The sequence below is a fragment of the Podarcis vaucheri genome (assembly GCF_965113315.1).
Source record: "Podarcis vaucheri genome assembly, chromosome: 11".
Classification (NCBI taxonomy): Eukaryota; Metazoa; Chordata; class Lepidosauria; order Squamata; family Lacertidae; genus Podarcis; species Podarcis vaucheri.
The window spans coordinates 57726549-57741933 of NC_138749.1; the positions used below are offsets into that span (position 1 = coordinate 57726549).

Here is a 15385-nt window from a genome sequence, read left to right on the forward strand (position 1 = left end):
GGAACTGGAGGCCCCTCGACTGTCCTCGGGTCCAGTACTGGACCACTTTGACCGGATATCCCCAGCCGATGTGGACAGACTCCTCCGAGCTGGAAAGCCCACCACTTGTCCTCTCGACCCGTGCCCGTCTTGGCTGATTAGAGCATGTCCAGACGAGGTGCGGGCCCCCCTGGGGGATATCATCAATTTGTCCCTTGGCACCGGGACAGTCCCAGGGGAACTGAAGGAGGCAGTGGTGCGTCCGCTCTTAAAGAAAACATCATTAGATCCCTTAGATCTATCCAATTACCGCCCAGTTTCGAATCTTCCATTCCTGGGTAAGGTGATTGAGAGAGCGGTTGCTGAACAGCTTGGTAGGTTTCTGGATGAAACATCGGCTCTGGATCCATTCCAGTCCGGCTTCCGCGCTGGTCATGGGACCGAGACGGCTCTGGTCGCCCTAACAGATGATCTTCGTAGACAGCTGGATCGAGGCGGGTCGGGGCTGCTGATTCTTCTAGATCTGTCAGCAGCTTTCGACATGGTCGATCACGAACTTCTGGACCACCGCCTCGCCGACGTGGGGATCCAGGGCACAGTCCTTCAATGGCTGCGCTCGTTTCTCTCTGGTCGGGGACAGAGGGTGGCGCTTGGGGGGGAACTGTCATCCCGCCACTCCTTGGTGTGTGGAGTGCCTCAGGGTGCGATTCTCTCCCCGATGCTTTTTAACATCTTTATGCGCCCCCTCGCCCAGCTTGTTCGGAGTTTTGGGCTGGGTTGTCATCAGTATGCCGATGACACCCAACTCTATCTGTTGATGGATGGCCATCCTGACTCGGCCCCAGACACACTGACCAGATGTTTGGAAGCTGTGGCTGGATGGTTACGTGGGAGCCGGTTGAAGTTAAATCCTTCGAAGACAGAGGTCCTCTGGCTGGGACGGGACGATATGGGATTGAGGGGGCAACTCCCATCTCTTGCGGGGGTGCAATTAGTGCCAGCACCGTCCGTCAAGAGTTTGGGTGTAATCTTCGATACCTCCCTCTCTATGGAGGCGCAGATTACAGCTATAACAAAGGCGGCATTTTTTCATCTCCGCCAAGCTAAGCAGTTGGCCCCTTACCTCTCTCGCCCTGACCTAGCCACTGTGATCCATGCGACGGTCACCTCCAGACTGGATTATTGTAACTCGCTCTACGTGGGGCTGCCCTTGAGACTGACCCAGAAACTCCAGCGGGTGCAGAATGCCGCAGCGAGACTCCTTACGGGGTCCTCGCTGCGAGATCACATTCATCCGGTGCTATACCAGCTGCACTGGCTCCCGGCGGAGTACAGGATCAGGTTTAAGGTGCTGGTTTTAACCTTCAAAGCCCTATACGGCCTAGGACCCTCGTATCTACGGGACCGCCTCTCCTGGTATGCCCCACAGAGGAACTTACGGTCCTCAAATAAAAACATCTTGAAGGTCCCAGGCCTCAGAGAGGTTAGGCTGGCCTCAACTAGAGCCAGGGCTTTTTCGGCTGCGGCTCCAACCTGGTGGAACGCTCTGTCACAAGAGACAAGGGCCCTGCAGGACTTGACATCTTTCCGCAGGGCCTGCAAGACAGAGCTGTTCCACCAGGCCTTTGGTTAGGGCACAGCCTGACTCCCTCCTTTGGCAATCCTTACAATACTTTAGTTTATGGTTGCCATCAATTCTGATTTTAATTAATTCTTATGATGTTTTTATAATGTTGCACTATTTTAGTGTTGTTAGCCGCCCTGAGCCCGGCTTCGGCTGGGGAGGGCGGGATATAAATAAAATTTATTATTATTATTATTATTATTAGTGTCTTGTATTTCGAGACTGAATCCAGACAATGTTTTTTTGGGGGAAGGCTTCCATGCAGAAACCTTAATCCAGTTTATTTTCTTTCTCATCCCTCTTTTATCAGGATGTGGGATACCACAGTGACATTCACAACTTGCCAAATTTTATGTGTGGAGAGGGAGTTTGCTGGAGAGATGGGAGACCAGTCTTTTGGACATGAGCAAACTTATAGCAACTGCACTTGCCATGCTCTTTCAGATACCTGATGAAAAATTTTATATTTCAGCAAGCTTACACATTTTAAGAGTTTTGCTGATTTTATGTTTTAGTTGCTGTTGTTTTTTAAATGTATACAGTGGTACCTCAGGTTAAGAACTTAATTTGTTCTGGAGGTGTGTTCTTAACCTGAAACTGTTCATAACCTGAGGTACCACTTTAGCTAATGGGGCCTCCCGCTGCCGCCGCCCGATTTCTGTTCTCATCCTGAAGCAAAGTTCTTAACCCGAGGTACTATTTCTGGGTTAGTAGAGTCTGTAACCTGGAGCATCTGTAACCTGAAGCGTCTGTAACCCGAGGCACCACTGTACTTGTTTAGGAGTTTTGTGGGTTTTAGTAGGGCTGGATGAGGCCAATGGCCCATCGAGGCCACATCCTGCTCCCACAGCGGCCAACCAGAAGCCTGGGGATCCTGCAAACCGGACCCGGGCGCAAGAGCACTCTCCCCTCCTGATGTTTGTAGCAACTGGCATTTTGAAGCATTACTGCCACACACCACGGAGGCATGGTATAGCCCATCATGTCTAGTAGCCATTTATAGTCTTAAAGGTAAAGGGACCCCTGACCATTAGGTCCAGTCATGGCTGACTTTGGGATTGTGGCGCTCATCTTGCTTTATTGGCCGAGGGAGCCGGCGTACAGCTTCCGGGTTATGTGGCCAGCATGACTAAGCTGCTTCTGGCGAACCAGAGCAGCTCACGGAAAAGCTGTTTACCTTCCCGCCGGAGCGGTACCTATTTATCTACTTGCACTTTGACGTTCTTTCGAACTGCTAGGTTGGCAGGAGCAGGGACCGAGCAACGGGAGCTCACCCCGTCGCGGGGATTCGAACCGCCGACCTTCTGATCGGCAAGCCCTAGGCTCTGTGGTTTAACCACAGCGCCACCCGCGTCCCTTATTTATAGTCTTACCCTCCATGAATTTGCCTAATCCCTTTTTAACCTCTTAGGGGTGCCATATAAAAACTCCTGCTCAAGAAGCCACTTCCAAAGAGGAAATGACTTGAATCCCACAAGAATTTGGTTATGTGCAGCCAGGGCAATTGCATCTGCTCTGCCACTTTGTATATTGCAGAGAATTTTTTGCATGCCCTCCTTTTGGGCATGTGGACACACGGTGGGGGGCGGGGAGCACAAATATATATCTTGGCATTAAGCTAGAAGAGAAATAGTAGTCTTCTAAAGGCCATTTTAAACTTAAGGCAGAAAACATGAGACCCCACAGCTAATTCTCCCCTGGCCTCCTCGCTGTCCCAAGTAGGACCAATTCAGCCAGCTAGCCCTGGGGATTATCTAATGCTTATTTCCCCTAAATTGATTTTTTATTTTTGAATTTTATTGTTATTCATGTTTTTATACTGTATTTTATGCTGCTTTTATAATTAAGTGTTTTTAATTTGTCGTTAGCTTCTCTGAGCCCGGTTTTTGAACCAGGAAGGGCAGGGTATAAATAAAAATGTATTATTATTATTATTATTATTATTATTATTATTATTATTAACCTATCCTGGCTGTACTTGCTTGTGTAAACAGGTATGTTTTCAGCATGTTGCTAGATGCACGAAACTGTTGTGAAATTAGTATTTTTGAAGTTGTTTGGTGCCAACAACCTTGAACTTCGATATTTAGCAAACTAAAATGCATTATGTCTACTGCAAGGACAGAGTGAAGTTTATAGCATCTTCCCATGACCTAAAGGAGAATCTGCTACAGATAAAATTTAAGTTTATTTTCAACTGGGCAGTCCTCCAGACCACAAAATCCACCACAGTTCAGAGATTGCCGTGTTCAGTTTTTGGGGCCCAGGGTTCAGAACAATTTCCCGTTGCATAAAACAGCTTATACATGGAAGGACACCCACAAGTCCTTTTATTAATGTAGTGTTAAATCTGAAATTTCAAAACTTTCAGGAGTCACGCAAATCAAAACTGCTTCCCCTCCAGAAACTATGCATCAGAAAAATCCCTCCCATAACCTGGTCCATTAATCCTTAGGCTATGCAACATAAGTTTGCAGCAAACAAGACACTATGCTGCAACTCCCCATTTACGCAGGCACCACATTTTTAAGTGAAATCGCATATATTTGAAATACCATTGAAAAAGCCTGCAAGCATCATATTCCTCCCCCACGCCTTTTTGTGATGTTTTTGGGCCACTTCCAGGTTTGGTCTGATGTGTGTATGTGTAGTTGCACAAAGACTGAACATCCATAAATGTGGGGTTGCCCGCATAGTAATTTCGTAATCAACAAAGGACTCGTTTCTTACTAAGTGATTGCACTGCACACAGCAATGCCTTTGGAACAAGACATTAGCAGGAGGACTTGAACATATACATTAGTACCTTGGAAGTCAAATGGAATCCGTTCCGGAAGTCTGTTCGACTTCCAAAACGTTCGAAAACCAAATTGCAGCTTCTGATTGGCTGCAGGAAGTTCCTGCAGCCAAACAGAAGCCGCGGAAGCCCTGTCGGACGTTCAGGTTCCAAAAGCACGTTCACAAACTGAAACAATCATGTCTGGGTTTGCAACGTTTGGGAGCCAAAACGTCCAAGTTCCAGGGCGTTTGGAATCCAAGGTATTTTCATACAATTGAACAAACTGAGATTGTATCCTACCTGAAAGTCTATGGAAAGGACAGTCGAGGCTTTGCCAACCTAGTGCCTTCTATATGTTCTAGACCTGCGATTTTTGGCGTCTGCACATGCACAGATGCGATTTCTGGCGCTGCGGAAGTGAGTCCCTGCACCGCGCTGGTTTACCGCAGCATGCGAGTGGGCAGCTCAGTTCAGGGGCAGCTCGTGGGCTAGTCAAACGACCTCAGCGGGCTGCTTTTGGCCCACGGGCCTTAGGTTGCTGACCCCTGTTCTACAGTTCCTTTTGTCTGTAGCCAGCACAGCTTATATCTGAAGAGGTTGGCAAAGGATGCGACTGACCACCTGTTTGCAAGCTTTCACGAAAAGCTTTTTACACATCACCTTGTCTTCTGCAGACTATTCTGTGGCATGGCCTAGGCTATTCTCTTCTGCACTGTCTCCTGACTAGCTGATAGAGGCCGCAGGGAATTCTTACTGTTTTTCATGGGGAAGCTGGGTGGCCTGGAGTGCAACAGGGTCATAGTTCTTTGGCAATAAACCTAAGATTTTCATTGCCTTAAATAACTTACGTGGGATGTAATGATAATCTATCCACAGTGCAGGCCATTCATAAAACTGAAAAGTGCCTCTCAGTACAAGAAATTAGCTTTCCTCAACAAATGTTTGTTTTAGTAGAACTCTATAGAGATGTTTTTCATTGAAGGGATTGTCAACAAAGGGTATTAAAAAGTTTTAAAGAAACTTAATTATGAGGTGCTCTACTCCATCTAGTTAAAGCAAACACTACTCCATTATGCTTAATTATAGGCTTGCAAGCATTTTAGATTTTTATTTATTTATTGTATTTTCAATTATTTAATTCTAACTCACCCTGTTCACCGCTATTGAAAGGGTGAATACAAGCTTTAATAAGTAAATATAGTAACACAGAAGATTAAAATCTAAAAGGCTGAGAATACTTTTGCAGGCAAAATACTGATAATGGAAGAGGCAAACGTGAACTTCCAAATTTGCAAGGTTCTTCTCTTGCTTTTGGGGAAAAAAATCCAAATCTAGCTATTTTTAAAAATTGTTTTTATTAAAGATTTTCTTGGGTTACAAAAGTACATACAGTGTCTCTGCTTTCAGTTCATAGAGTCCTTTTTACAGATCAGTTACATTCAATGTGAGACAGAAATGTTATAGACCGTGGGTAGGCAACCTAAGACCCGGGGGCAGCCCATCACCTTCTCAATCTGGCCGGGAATCAGCATGTTTTTACATGAGTAGAATTTGGCCTTTTATTTAAAATGCATCTCTGGATTATTTGTGGGGCATAGGAATTTGTTCATTATTATTTTTCAAAACATAGTCCGGCCCCCCACAAGGTCTGAGGGACTGGCCCCCTGCTGAAAAAGTTTGCTGACCCCTGTCTTACATAATGCATGGGCAAGGTTACTGTTTCAGCATCACGTGGGTAGGTTCTTTAAAGGTAAAGGTAAAGGGACCCCTGACCATTAGGTCCAGTTGTGACCGACTCTGGGGTTGCAGCGTTCATCTCGCTTTATAGGCCGAGGGAGCCGGCGTACAGCTTCCGGGTCATGTGGCCAGCATGACTAAGCTGCTTCTGGCGAACCAGAGCAGCACAGGGAAACACCGTTTACCTTCCCGCCTGAGTGGTACCTATTTATCTACTTGCACTTTGTGCTTTTGAACTGCTAGGTTGGCAGGAGCAGGGACCAAGCAACAGGAGCTCACCCCGTCACGGGGATTTGAACCGCCGACCTTCTGATCAGCAAGTCCTAGGCTCTGTGGTTTAATGCACAGCACCACCCGCGTCCCTATGAGTAGGTTCTTTATCTATTCATTTATTAGCTTTTGTTGGCAATGAGAAAGATTGGGGTGCCGAGGGCTTGCTTATTTGCCTTAGTTTTTACTACCATCTTAATTTCATCAAAAGGGACAGTACAAATCAATCCCCAAAAGGAGCATGTTCTACAAATGTACTTTGAAAGAAGTGAAGCACAGAAGAACCAATGATACATTACTGATTTTATAAATGCTCACAGCTGCACACGTGAGGTATCGAATGTAAAAGAATTTTATTTTCAGACAAAATGCTTGCAATAAATTCATCCGAGCTGAAATTTCATCATTTTTTGGGCAAAACCACTTGGCAATTCAATTTAGTGATGCGGACTTAGCCAATTGCTTATGCACTTAGCCAATTGTAATTAATTCAAGAAAGTGGCAAGGTGAAGTGAAACGGCAAGCAAAGGCTGCTATGCAGTTTTCATTCATTTAAATGAGGCTTGTGCATATGTTTCACAAAACACATTACAGAAGTGATGGTCAAACTTGGCCGTCTAGCTGTTTTGGGACTACAGTTCCCATCATCCCTGACCACTGGTGCTGTTAGCTAGGGATGATGGGAGTTGTAGTCCCAAAACAGCTGGAGGGCCAAGTTTGGCCATCACTGCATTGCAGTATCTGGCAACCAGTGCCCAGCAATGCCAAATGCAGTTAACGGATGTATCAGAACTGTTTAAACTCTCCTGTTATGATGGCCAAGAAGCTGATTAATAATAGAGATTTGTGATTTAAGCTGATTGGAAACAAATCAAACACTATCAACCACCCAGACATCACATGGGTGGAAACACATCCCATTGTGGCAAGTAGTGGCAGGTCGGATCACAAATCACCTTTATAAAATGTGCATTTCTTTTAAAATTAGGATGAAAAAATATGTACAGTAAGGATGTGTTTTTTTAAATCCTCAGTTTAAAACACTAGCATTAAAAGTTTGTATCCCCCAATAAAATCTGACAGGTTTCTGGTTACCATACTGCTTTTTTCATACACTGATACCTCCAAGTTTTAGTTTCCAGCAGGTGTGAAATGAGACAGCAATACATGCCTGCAAGGCTTGTATTGCTAAAGTTACACACCTTGCTGTATAAACGATCCCAGTGGAACTGCCCTATCTTTCAGAATAGTTTCAGATATCACAAAGTAGCAGAGTACAGCTACCTCCTCTTGCTCAATACCCCCTCCAGGCTAACTTTGTGATGTCTGGTGATACATACTACTTGATAGATTCACAGGAGCCTCTTATGCTATCAGCTCAGCAGCTGCCAAACTAGTTCATCATCAAACAAGAACTTTTCAAGATGTCACAACGTTTGGGACAGAGCAATCCTGATTAATCCCAAAGTGTCTGCAACAATTAACTTCGCTTGTTTTTTTTTTAGATGTCTGAAAGTGTGCTAGTGTTAATCCAGTAGCTCAGAGGAGTACCAATCAGGTATCTGGTTAAATCCCACACTTTTGCCACTGCTTTGCTGACAGAAAACATGACAAAAATGTTGGAGTGTACAGAGGCCAACAAATTACAATGAAACATAAAAGGAATGTGGCCGTTCAACCCATGATGTTGCAAGTCCTGTGCACAGAGGGATCGTTTTGTGTGTGTGTGTATGTGTTTACATGGACACAAGTAACTTGACTAAATGGAAGGGATGATCTAGATGGGAATATGGAAGGCGGTGTGCAGACAAGCAGGGGAAATGGGACTCTAACGGGACTCTGAAATGGGTGCTGCACTGTCTTATGGGGAAGGCTCACGGCTTTGGAACATTATTTCCCTAGTTTAACTGTTTAAAACTGAATTAGGAGCCAGAAGCAAGAGCACTCACGAGTCAACAGCCAAACAGGAGGAAAATCTCCACAGGTGCTGTAAGAGCAACTCGCTCTTATTCTCAATACCAATGCAATGTGTTTTGTATTTCTTCAGCCTCTTTTCAATGATATTTTCCTTTCACGATTCCTTCAAAACATAGAGGTTTCCTTCTTTCGAGAGAGAAAAGAAAACAACCTTTCTTTTGAAGGAGTTGTGAAAGGAGGGGGAAGGAAACTGGCGGGAAGAGCACTTAAGAAGCTTGCAAATTCATTGGGCCAGTTCCAGGGGGGTGGGTAGGAATGATCTTTTTTGTTAACACCTGTGGATGTTTTCCTCTTGTTTTCTTCGAAATTAGACATCATGTGCCAGACAAAGATTTGTCATCTGTGTCAGTTGCATATCTTTTCCATAAAAAATTGTCATTTTTCTTCCAAAGAGACTTCTCGTCATCCTCTTTCTTCTGGGATGAAGTGACTGCAGAAGCTCTTTCGCACAGTTTCTCTATGGCTGCCACGTCTGTGAGTTTTTCGAGGCTCTCATCATTCGGTTCATTCAGCATGTCCCAAAAGTCTTTTGGCCGAGTTCGTGCTTTTTCTGCAGGACCTGAGAGAGTCTTCCTAGGTGCTTGTGTTGGTCTATTTTCATGGCTCTTGAAGAGGTCATTTAAAATAGAGATGTCTCCTAGCATGTCTGCGAAAGAGCTTTTCTTGCACATTTGAGCATGTCTGCTTTCTGGTGGAGACAGAAAGGGTTCTCTTGGTGACTCCATCCCCTTCAAGTTTGGCTGTCCTTTTGCAGACAGCCCCTCAATTATTCCTGATTTACTGCTTAATGAGTCAGATGCCATAAAGTCCTTGAATGCCTGGCTGTTTCTCCTACTAACGCTATCTTGGGTAATGACAGTGGGCAATTGTTTATCTTCCACATTATGGCACACAGCAGCCTGTATGAAGGGATGAAACTGAAACTGCTTTTCTTCTGCGTCATGTCTTTCTTGGCCGCGGAGATCTGTTGAAGACTCAGACTTTGATTTTCTACGTTTAGAAATTGCCTTTCTTTTTCTAAACGGGGTTCTGTGCACATCTCCTTCCTCGCTTCCTTCTGAAACAGATACTGGAACATCAACTTTTAATAGGTCCTTTAACTCTGGATATTTAGCGCTGTAAAAAATTTTCAGCATTTTCTGCCTTTCTTCTGATGTAGTTTTGATAATATGCTTGGCAAGTTCTTCCACTGAGGCCTTCTGAAAATGAGATGCCATTTCTTCAAACTGTTTCCTACAGCCATCAGTGAAACAAAGCATAACTAATTATCCCAATAATGTAAAAAAATAAACAAAAAAATGGATGGATATCTTACAACATGAATCAGTAACACTAATTTCCAGGTGTCCAGAAAAAAGAGGTTTACAAAGCCTTAGTTTACAAAAAGCTGATATAACATGGTTTGCAAAAACATGAGGTGAGATTCACCTAATGAGTCCCAGCAGTGGAAGTCCTGTGCGACTTTTCTTCATCTCCTCCCCCCATTTATTGGCTAGACAATAAAAGGTCTTCTAAAAATTGCAATTCCAACCATTAAAAGGAGGACACAATTCCAGCAACACTAAACTACTGTGGAAAAATTTCAGGATACATCAATATTATGTTTTAGACATGATCACTCTAATAGAAAACTAGAAGAACCGACATGCTCTAACTTCTCAGGAAAGCTGAGCAAACCTGACTGAAGGTATTTGCAATGCACCATCAGAACTGCTCGTTTTGCTATCTTTCCACAATATTTTCTGTTGTTTATTAAAAGGTTACACTTAAAATCACAAAGGCTTCAAAACAATACTGCTTTTAAACATAACATTATTAATAATCCCCACTGAAAGCTAAAGTTTATATAAAGCAAACTAAGAAAAAACAGAAATGGAGGTCATTTTTGCAAATTGTATTCTTACCTGCGGATTCTTTGGGGTGTTTTTCCAACCAGGAAGGCAATGGAGCCAACTCGGTGAACCTCCTTCTTCTTTTGACAGACAGGATGTCTAATGTAAAGTACTGAAGGCTTGCTGGTTTCATTTACTGAATTATCCCTTTTGGTGTTCTTCTTCCTTGAGAAAGCTTCCCACGGACTCTTCCTGCTTTTCTAAACCAAATGTGAAATATAACATGTTAGTCGTTTTTCACCTAACTTTTTCTCCTATGCTCCTAGCTGAGGTTTGGTTTTGGGTTTGTTTGTTTTTTACAGGGGACAGATGTGGCCTTTTTGAGTTGTTAAGGTCAAGGTCCCTCAACAGCTGTTTGATATTTCTATTAGGAAATTGGACTGCTATGTTTTAATAAGTGATAACTTGTCCCTGGAGCCCAAACATGTCAAAAAAAATGCTCTGTGAAAAACCATCACTTTCAACTGTCTCTGTATTCAGTACACAGTTAGTTTGCTGACACCAAAAAAGGGTGTCTTCTAAAATGGGAGAGGGAGAGGGAGAGCTAGTAATTGAGAAACTGGTCATGTACAATTCATTATTATGGTCTCATTTATGCCCCACTTTTCCACAACAGACTGCATTCAAGCAGCGTACAAAAACAATTTATTATTATTATTATTATTATTATTATTATTATTATTATTATTATTTGTTAGTAGCACATTTATTTAAATATTAATAAGCTGTACATTCATAAAAATACACTATGCACAATTACAGTAAGAATAATTTTTAAAAGTTAATAAATATTGGCTGGTAAAATATAATTCAGATTGCAGAGTAACATCATTTTAGGGGATGTTTCAAATGAGGCAGGACTGATTTCCTGCTGTTTTTGCACCCAGATTTCTCAAAGCAACCTGCGCAATGAAAACCGAAATGATGAAGACAACAACAACAACAGTCACCTAAAATAAAGCTATAAAAAGTATGTAAAATTCAAAATACAATAAAATTAACTGTAAGAAGTCCTAACACTGCAAACTAAGCGACATCATAGAATTAAAACAAAAAGAAGCAGAATGGTAAGCAGGGAAAACCAGTCTGTCAGGAGTAGCCCAGTGTCTGCAAAGGCTTTTCCTGGAGTTCCAATAGTAATATAACATACTTCATTGAATAGCAATTGCAGTTTCTGAGCAGCCTTCAAAGATCTCCCTGCATATCTTTTTTTTTAAATAAAATTTTTATTGGTTTTACAAAGTTTTTATAAACAATACAAACAAATAAACAGACAAAACAAACATGTATAAATTCATCTCCTTTTTTCATAAGCCTCATTTCTCTGACTCCCCCAAACCTCCCCTTTCTGCATCCCAGTTCCCAAAATTATTTCAGCAAGTCCTAAATTAAATCTTTGTCAAATTTTGTTCCTTATTTGTTCTTTTCTTTAACTTAGTCTTTTGTCGCTGTAATCTCCTTTTCTTACTAAGAACCTCAACATTTTAACATTCATTAATTTTATAATATTTCTTAAGATAAATTTTAAATTTCTTCCAGTCTTCATCCGCCGTCTCTTTCCCCTGTTCACGGATTCTGTCAGTCATTTCAGCCAATGTCATATAGTCAATCACCTTCATCTGCCATAGATCTCCCTGCATATCACACATTTCAAAATATTTATTTACTAAGCTGTGTACCAACATCACCAACAGTTTCAACTTTTCCTTTTCAGTGCAGTCGATCCAGAAGGTCCAGGCTATAGGCTGCAACCCACAGTCTCCTTGATCAACAAACACATACCCCAAATTTCACTTAGCTACACCGCCGCCTAAATTGTCTGCTGTGCCACAGAAAACTTCACTTTTTGATTCCCTGGTTCTATTTTCACCCAGCCACCTGCCCTGGTATCCCTGTTAACCCATAGAAGGGTACAGCCCCTACAGTGTCAATTCACAGGGGATGCAGACATTTAGCAAAGGATGGAGCTTATGGTATGGCAGCTGTAGCCCCACAGATGGGGTGCTGTCTATAGCCTCTGGCTGTGGTGAGCTAAGCATTATCATGTTCCTGCAACTGCCTGGAAACCTAGAGAGATGAAGGGTCATGGTAATGCTTGCCTCACCAATGCAACTCTTCAAAGGAATAACGGCACCAACAGCAAGGTGACCCAGCAAGGCGTAATCAGAAGATATATGCAATACAGTTCAGAACTTTTTACATCTACCTTGGTTAGGGGTCTTCCTTTTTCACTAGAGATTTTCAGAGCCAAACCAATACATCTAGCTTTATGAGAGGGACATTTAGAGGAGGGGCTGGGAGGAGTTGTTTTTATTATTTTTATTATTATTATTATTATTATTATTATTACAGTGGTACCTCCGGTTGTGGATGGGATCCGTTCCAGAGCTCCGGTCAGATCCCAAAGTTTCTGCAACCGGAGGGACCACTTCTGCACATGCATGCGTGGTGGAAGAGCGCTTCTGCGCATGCACGTGGCACGGTAGAGCACTTCTGCGCATGCACGTGTGGCAAACCCCGGAAAAATACTTCCAGGTTTGCCGTGTTCGCATCCTGAAGGATAAGCAACCAGAGGTGTGTATATCCAGAGGTACCACCGTATTATTTATACCCCGCCCATCTGGCTGGGTTTCCCCAGCCACTCTGGGCGGCTCCCAACAGAATATTAAAAATGTGATAAAACATCAAACATTAAAAACTTCCCTAAACAGGGAGTTGGCTGAACTCCATCTATCCCGCAAGTTGGGCTTCCAAAAAATCTCTTCACCATAGTTACCACTTCCCTCACATACTTGCTTTCCCCCTAGGTTAGCAATCTAGGGCTGGATCTTGACCTGGGGACACCAGTTCCCGATCCACATAGTTTTATATCAGCCACTGCAGAAATCACAGGGGTATTAACATTTAATAATGGTATTAATGGAAAACAAACCAGCATATCACCTTTCAAAGGTTTTTAAAACATCAGAATGTTCATTTATTCATCTCATTCATTAAACAGTAGCAAATGCTTTGACCAACACGTATGTTTAAATGTAAAAGGTGTTGTTTTTTTTAAGTCTGTTTGGAAAATAGCCAAATTGTGTGTTTGTAATGGAACAAAATTACTGGTAAAACTAATACTGTTCACTGTAAATAAATACCCAGATGGCACCCATAGTTGGAAAAGGACAAAAACAATTCTAAATGTGTCTAAAACAGTTTTGTGTTCTTCCCCCTGCCTCAAGAAACTTTTCACAAAATCAACTGTTAGAAAATTTCTGCCTGGAGGGTAACAAAAAAAAAGTTGCTGTAAAGACAGTATCATGAATTGCCCTTGAAGTAGCTTTACTCAGCCTTCTAGATAAAATCCACCTGACTAAACAGACCCACCAGCAATGTCTGTTGATGAAGGATTTCTGGGTCCAAAAAAGAAAAGAAGTTTTTAAACTTTTAAAATGCAACTCATCCATCCAAACTAACATCCAGAACGTTTTCACAAGTGACAATCAAGTACAGTGGTACCTCGGCTTACAAACCCGGAAGTAGTACCTCAGGTTAAGAACTTTACCTCAGGATGAGAACAGAAATCGCACGATGGCTGCATGGCAGCAGCGAGAGGCCCCATTAGCTAAAGTGGTACCTCAGGTTAAGAATGGTTTCAGGTTAAGAATGGACCTCTGGAACGAATTAAGTTCTTAACCCGAGGTACCACTGTATTGATAATTGGCATAATTTCAAGCTGGAATGTGTGCAGAGGAGGGCAACCAAGATGATCGAGCGTCTGGAAACCAAGCCTTATGAGGAATGGTTGAAGGAGCTGGGTATGTTTAGCTTGGAAAAGAGGAGACTGAAATGAGATATGATATTAACAGAATATATGGAAGATAAGGTAATGATATGTACAATTTTTAACATGCAGAGAATAACAAGTGCAAACAAATCGGAGAAGGGAGCTGAGGGAAGTCTCGGGAGGGAGGGAGAGGGAGGGATGCGGGGAAGGGGGGGTAATAATGTAATTGACTATTTGGATTGATAATTTGTTTTGTTGAAATTGTTTAATAAAAATATATTTTTTTTAAAAAAGAAAGGAGATAGCCATCTTAAAATATCTAAAAGATGAAGCAAGCTTGTTTTCTCCTGCTCCGGAGGCTAGGGCCTGAACTAATGGATTCAAATTACAAGAAAGAAGATTTTGATAGCTCAGGCGGTAGAGCATGAAACTCCTAATTTCAGGGTTGTATGTTCGAGCCCCACATTGGGTGAAAGATTCCCAGAATCCAGGGGATTGGACTAGATTACCTTTGTGGTCCCTTCCAACTCTACAAGTTTATGACTAAACATCAGGAAGAACTTTCTGACCAGTAAGAGTTGTTCAACAGTGGGACGGACTCCCTTGACAGGTTGTGGACACTCCTTCCTTGGAGGTTTTTAAGCAGAGGTTGGATGGCCTTCTGTCATGGATGCTTTAGCTGAGATTTTTGCATTGTAGAGGGTTGGACTAGTTGAACCTTGGGGTCCTTTCCAACTCTACAAGCACCAAACTCTCATATCAACTCAAACTATATTCAACTATGGACAGAGAGCCAGTGTGGTGTAGTGGTTCAGAGCGGTGGACTCGTAATCTGGTGAACGGGGTTCGATTCCCCGCTCCTCCACCTGTAGCTGCTGGGTGACCTTGGGCTAGTCACACTTCTGTGAAGTCTCTCAGCCTCACTCACCTCACAGAGTGTTTGTTGTGGGGGAGGAAGGGAAAGGAGAATGTTAGCCGCTTTGAGATTCCTTAAAAGTAAAGGGACCCCTGACCATTAGGTCCAGTCGTGGCCGACTCTGGGGTTGCGGCGCTCATCTCGCTTTATTGGCCGAGGGAGCCGGCGTACAGCTTCCGGGTCATGATTAAGCGGCTTCTGGCGAGCCAGAGCAGCACACGGAAACGCCGTTTACCTTCCCGCCGGAGCGGTACCTATTTATCTACTTGCACTTTGACGTGCTTTTGAACTGTTAGGTTGGCAGGAGCAGGGACCGAGCAACGGGAGCTCACCCCGTCACGGGGATTCGAACCGCCGACCTTCTGATCGGCAAGTCCTAGGCTCTGTGGTTTAACCCACAGCGCTACTCACGTCTGAGACTCCTTAGGGTAGTGATAAA

At 43.2% G+C, this 15385-nt stretch overlaps 1 protein-coding gene across 8 annotated transcripts in view; it reads right to left on the bottom strand.

The window, feature by feature from the left end:
• ERCC6L2 (ERCC excision repair 6 like 2) overlaps nt 1–15385 on the bottom strand; it is a 291509-nt gene that overhangs the window by 216892 nt on the left and 59232 nt on the right. For 7 of the 8 annotated variants that reach the window (XM_082241486.1, XM_082241490.1, XM_082241489.1 and 4 more), the window contains 2 exons: nt 10271–10458; nt 7023–9599 (listed from right to left, as the gene is read on the bottom strand). In XM_082241486.1, the coding sequence (XP_082097612.1) occupies nt 8681–9599; nt 10271–10458 (1107 nt within the window). In that variant the 3' untranslated portion in view covers nt 7023–8680. Of the gene's footprint in view, nt 1–6723; nt 9600–10270; nt 10459–15385 lie in introns of those variants that run through there. The other variant, XM_082241487.1, reaches the window with a different exon arrangement.